Genomic DNA, 6220 nt, shown 5'->3' with positions numbered 1-6220 from the left:
AGTGGACCCAGCACTGATCCTGGTGGCACACCACTGGTCACAAGCCTCCAGTCTGAAAAGCAATTGAGCCAGTTCTGTGTCCAAGTAGCTAGCTCTCCCTGTATTCCATGAGGTCTAACCTTGCTAACCAGTCTCCCATGAGGAACCTTGTTGAATGCCTTACTAAAGTCCATATAGATCACGTCTACCGTTCTGCCCTCATCAATCCTCTTTGTTACTTCTTCAAAAAATTCAATCAAGTTTGAGAGACATGATTCCCCATGCACAAAGCCATGCTAACTATCCCTAATCAGTCCCTGCCTTTCCAAATACAAGTAAGTCTTGTCCCTCAGGATTCCCTCCACCAACTTGCCCACCACTAATGTCAGGCTCACTGGTCAATAGTTCCCTGGCTTTTTCTTACCACCTTTTTAAAATAATGGCACCATGTTACCCAATTCTCAGTCTTCCAGCCCTCATTTGTGTTACAAATATCTCAGCAAGGGGCCCAGCAATTTCTTCCCTCACTTCCCACATAGTTCTGGAGCACACCTGTTCAGGTCCTGGGGATTTACCCACTTTTATGCATTTCAAGACATCCAGTACCTCCTCCTCTGTAATATGGACATTTTACAAGCTCTATTTCCCCCCATTCTATATCTTCCATGTCCTTCTCCACAGTAAACACTGATGCAAAATACTTATTTAGTATCTCCCCCATCTCCTGCGGCTCCACACATAGGCTGCCTTGCTGATCTTTGAGGGGCCCTCTTCTCTCCCTAGTTACCCTTTTGTCCTTAATGTATTTACAAAATCCCTTTCAATTCTCCTGAACCCTATTTGCTACGGCTATCTCATATTCCCTCTCTGCCCTCCTGATTTCTCTCTTAAGTATTCCCCAATGCCTGCATACTCATCTAAGGATTCATTCAATTTCTCCTGTCTATACCTGACATATGCTTCCTGCTTTTTCTTAACCAAAACCTCAATTTCTCTAATCATGCAGCTTTCCCTACACCTACCAGCCTTTCCTTTCACCCTAACAGGAATATCTTGAATGCTGGGTAGTTTTCTGCAAACAACTGTCTGTTTATGTTTTGGCAGTTGTTTGAAGGCAAGAAGTAGAGGCTTGGGATAATTTTGGTGAGATGTTCATTGCCATCGATGATATGTTGAAGGCTGCAAGAACATAGCGTAGTTTCTCCATGCTGGGGGAATTCTGGAGAGGAAAGGTTACTCTATCGGTCGTGTCCTGTGTCTGCCTTCTGAGAAGGTCACTGTGGTTTCTCGTTGTGATGCTTCGGAACTGGCGATCGATGAGTTGAGCATAGTATCCCTTTCTTATGAAGATATCTTTCAAAACCTTTAAATGTCCATCGCGTTCCTCCTCATCTGAGCAGATTCTGCTGGGCTTGTCCATAAGGGATGGCCTTTCTAATGGTGGAAGCTAAAGAAGCTCCTCATCGTGAGGTTATTCGTGGGCTTGTGGTAGAGTGAAGTACTGAGGTGTCTGTCCTTGATGGAGATGCGTGCGTCCAAGAATGAGACAGAGGGGATGAAACCTGTTGATACCCGTTTCAGTGATTCCTTGCCATGAGTCCAGAGGAAGAAAATGTCATCAATGTATCTGGTGTATAAGCATTGGTCAGACATCCTATGCAGCAAAGAAATCTCCCTCAAACTTCTGCATGAAAATGTTGGTGCATTAGGGTGCAAATGTAGGATAGTGTGCAGAAATTAGCAGTTGTTGGTATTGAGTACTGAGACAGTTGCAGCAATGCCGTCGTCATGGGAGATGCTGGTGTAAAGTGCTGAAATATCCACTGTGACAAGGAATATTCCTGGTTTGACTGGTCTGTGGGTGCTGAGTTTCTGTAAGAAACCTGTAGTATCATGACAGAAGCTGGGGGTTCCTTATACATGACATTACAGACATTGGCTAGAAGATAGTGAGGAGAATGCATGTATGTGTATGTGTGTTCCTATAGGCCGCACACAACCCTGCCTAGGTGGTATTTTCTTTAATTTTATGAAAATGATCTGCTTGACCTCCCCTTGCCAGAAAATCACAATTGAAGTCTTTGTTCATCTGCAGAAGGTGCACCACTGCAGCACCAATACACTAACCTCACACTAGTTACTCCTCCCATGCCACACTAGTCATTGACCTCCAATCCTGTCTTGGTCACTGAGTTTTGGCTCTACCACCTTCTGTACTTCTGTATGTCTTGCCTTTACCACTCCCTCTATCATTCCCTTTGATAAATAATTGATATGACCTATGGTTTCCTCTCCCCTCTCCCCTCCCAACCTAGGCGAGGGGTGATATTTACTTTTCAATGGCCTGTGCAGAATGGCGTTTGTCAATCATGAAGGATGGCATTTTAGGTAGGTCTCAATCACAGCTTCAATGTTGATTCTGTTGGTGTGGGTTTTGGTGGGGGAATGACTGGCCTGGGATTGGGAGGGATTGGGGTTGATGCTCAGATTAGAAGGGAGCAGCCAACTAGTTTGAGATTTAGAGGTTGGTGATTGGTTCAAAATTTGGAGTGTGACTGCTCCATGATTGGTGGGGAGAGTGACTATTCTGGAATTGGGTAAGTGACCAGTGTTTGGGGGAGTATCAGTTCCAGAAATGGGAGAAATGACCAAGACAGGATGGGGTCAATGACTAGTGTGGCATGGGGGGAGCAGTTAGTGTGAGATTAAAGGAGAATGACCAATCAGGAATTGAGGGAATGAGGGAGTGACTGGTCTGGAGTCCGGGACAGTCTGTGATTAGGGTGAATTTTTAAACAGAGATTCCTAGTTCTAGATTGCCCTATAAGAAATATGATCTCCATATCTACTCATTCAAAGCCCCTCAGGATCGTCTATGCTTCAATCAAGTCAACGCTTACCCTTCTAAACTCTAGTGGATATAAGCTTAGGTAAAAACAATGACTGCAGATGCTGGAAACCAGATTCTGGATTAGTGGTGCTGGAAGAGCACAGCAATTCAGGCAGCATCCGATGACAGGCAAAATCCTGGATATAAGCTTAGTCCATTGAACTTTACCTCATAAAATAACCAGCCATTCCTGGTATTAGTCTCGTAAACTTTCTCTGAATTGCCTCCAATGCATTTGTATCCTTCCTTAAACAGGTGACCAATACTGTACACATTAGTCCAGATGCAGTCACACCTGTATAACTGAAGCATAACCTCCTTAATTTTGTATTAAATTGCCCTTGTGATAAATTATACCATTCTATTTGCTTTCCTGATTACTTTCTGTACTTATGGACTAACGTAGTGTGATGAGGACACCCAGATCCATCTGAACCTCAGAGCTCTGCACCCTCTCACCATTTAGATAAAATGCTCCCTTTTTCTTCTCAATTACTGGTCTGGGAATGGGAAGGAGAGTCCAGTCCTGGATTGGAGTAGAGATTGTTTGGGGATTAGGATGAGTGACCAGTCATTTATTGAATGTAGTAGTTACACTAGTTATCAACAAAGGATGCACAAACAAACTTCCTGTGCATAATATAAAATGTGATGCCATTCTTACATACCTTTTCTGCATACGATGGAGGACCATGGCAGAACAAACAAGACAATGGGAAACAAAGCAGTCTGGGGCCAATCTCATACGTAATGCAGATCCATGGGTAGCAGGTCAGTGGATAACAAACTGAGTGTGCCATCTGGGATCGGGGTTGTAGTGTCACTTCAGGGTTGAGTGAAGTGACCAGTCTAGGTTTGGGGAAATGACCAGTTTGGGATTGGGGAAATGACCAGTCCAGGGTTGGGGGAATGTCCGATTCAGTATTAGGGGTGAGTGGTCCAGTATTAGGAGAATGACTGATCTGGGATTAGAGGAATTGACTGGCCCATATAGGCATGACAGATGTATTGTTGGCAAAGTGACTGCTGTGCAATTAGGGAAATGACTGTTTGGAATTGTCTGAAATTAAGGAGAGTGGGATTAGGGGAGTGATAGTTTAGGGATTGAGAGGTTTGAATGGTCCAGGATTAAGAGTGTGACCACGTTGATATTGGAGAATGATCGGACTGAGACTATGAGTGACCTGTTCAGAATCAGGGATTTAGGGGCATGACTGGTTCAGTTTGAGGAAAATGACTGGACTGGGAATACACAAGTGAGTGGTTTGGAGGTGTTCAGGAATTATGGGTCCAGGATTAGGGGAATGACTGCTCCAGGATTAAAGGAGTGATGGATCTCATATTAGGCAAGTGTCCTGTTCAGGATTTTAAAAAGTGACTGGTCCAGGATTATGGGAAGTGACCAGTCAGGGACTGGGGCATTGACAAGTCTGCGATGTGGAGAATAACCAGTTCAGGATTAGGTGAAGCAATTTGTTTGAGATTAGAGGGAGTGATTGGTCCAGGATTAGAGCAGTGACCAGGTCTGTTATTATGGGGACTGATCAGTCTGGGTTTTGGGGAGTGTCTAGTCCAGGTTGAGATGAGTGATCAGACCAGAATTGAGGAAATGACTGAACTAGGATTCGAGGAGTGGCGAGTCCAAGATTAAGAGAGTGACTGGCGAGTCCAAGATTAAGAGAGTGATCGATCCAGGATCAGGGGAGTGACCAGACCAGAATTGTAGAATTGACTGATCCAGGATTAGGGAGAGATCTCAGGCTTGTGTTGGGGAAATAGTCTGGGGAAGTGAGTGTGTTTGTATAGGGGAGGGATCAATCCAGAAATGGGGGAATGAATGATTGGGATCATGTGAGCAAATAGGGAGTGACGAGTCTGGTTAGATGAGTGAGCGTCTAGCACTGGGGAGTAACAAGTTCTGGTTTAAGGGCATTGAGTTGGAGGAATAACTTGTCCGGGATTAGCAAAATGATTGGACTGGCATGCAAAAGTGACTGGTCCAGGAATAGGGAATGAGCAGTCTGGGATAAATGATAGTGACCAGTTCAGGAATAGAGTGTGTGCAGTCTGGGACTAAGGAAAGCCATGATGTGGAGGTGCTGGTGTTGGAGTGGGGTGGACAAAATCATAAATTACATAACATCAGGTTAGAGTCCAAAAGATTTAATGGAAATCACAAGCTTTCAGAGTGCTTTCAGGTGACGAAGGAGCTGTGCTCTGAAAGATTGTGATTTGAAATACTTGTTGAGTCATAACTTGGCATCGTGCAACTTCTGACTAAGGAAAGTGACAGGTCTTGGATTAAGGGAGTGAGTGACCCGGGATTAAGGGACGGACCGGTACAGGAAAGGGGAGCAAGTGGTCTGAGATCAGGGGAGTGGCTGGTTCAGGAACAGAGTGACCAGATCAGGAATAGAGTGTGTGCAGTCTGGGACTAAGGAAAATGACTAGTCTGGAAATAGCAAGTGAGTGGTCTGGGATTAGGGAAGTGACCAGAACCAGGAAAAGGGAGTGAGTGATCTGCAATTAGAGGAGTAACCAGATCAGGAATAGGAAGTGAGTAGTCTGGGATTAAAGGAGTGACCAGACCAGGAATAGGGAGTGAACGGTCTGGGGTTAGGGGAGTGACCAGATCAGGATTAGGGAGTGGTCTGGGATTAGGGGAATGACTTGATCAGGAATAGGGAGTAGTCTGGGATTAGGGGGAGTGACCAAATCAGGAATAGGGAGTGAACGGTCTGGGATTAGGGGAGTGAGTGTCCAGGTCAGGAATAGGGAGTGGTCTGGGATTAGGGGGAGTGACCAAATCAGGAATAGGGAGTGAACGGTCTGGGATTAGGGGAGTGAGTGTCCAGGTCAGGAATAGGGAGTGGTCTGGGATTAGGGGCGTGAACAGTCGGAATGTTCTGGAAGCTCCTCCCAGAGCCGGGCCTGAGCCAGTATTGATCTGGGAGTGAGGGCGGGTTTAACGCCGCAGAATGGAGCCGGCGGAGCCGGAGTTGCCGCCGGGCTTGGGGGACGGGGAGAGCCGCGATCGGGAGCGGCCTTTTGGGATCCTGCGGCTTCAGGACGAGCAGAGCCCGGGCCCACGAGCCGGGCAAGGGGCCGGTGCCGCGGCCGAGCCCTCCTGGCAGGCTCCCATCTTCGCCTTCGCCCGGAAAGCGTCAGAAACCTTCTCGGCCGCAGCCACGAGCAGAGAGCCGGGCCTGGAGGCGGCCCCGCGGGGTGAGGGAGAGTCCGGGCCTGCGGTGTTCCCTGACCCTTCCCCCAAACCGCTCCCTCCTCCCGGGGGCATTAACCAGCCCCCGCCCCAACCCCAACCCCTAACCCGAACTCCCATTCCCCCCCCCC

At 47.0% G+C, this 6220-nt stretch overlaps 1 protein-coding gene across 6 annotated transcripts in view; it reads left to right on the top strand.

Moving 5' to 3' along the window:
* Window positions 1-5668: 5668 nt before the first annotated feature.
* rufy2 (RUN and FYVE domain containing 2) overlaps window positions 5669-6220 on the top strand; it is an 88874-nt gene continuing 88322 nt past the window's right edge. Inside the window, exon 1 of one of the 6 annotated variants that reach the window (XM_043712257.1) lies at window positions 5669-6094. In XM_043712257.1, coding sequence (XP_043568192.1) covers window positions 5848-6094 — 247 coding nt within the window. In that variant the 5' untranslated portion in view covers window positions 5669-5847. The remainder of the gene's footprint in view (window positions 6095-6220) is intronic. The other 5 variants (XM_043712256.1, XM_043712252.1, XM_043712253.1 and 2 more) reach the window with 5 other exon arrangements.

This window comes from Chiloscyllium plagiosum, chromosome 22, assembly GCF_004010195.1.
Source record: "Chiloscyllium plagiosum isolate BGI_BamShark_2017 chromosome 22, ASM401019v2, whole genome shotgun sequence".
In the NCBI taxonomy this organism is placed as follows: domain Eukaryota; kingdom Metazoa; phylum Chordata; class Chondrichthyes; order Orectolobiformes; family Hemiscylliidae; genus Chiloscyllium; species Chiloscyllium plagiosum.
This window is presented reverse-complemented; position numbering and strand designations above follow the sequence as displayed.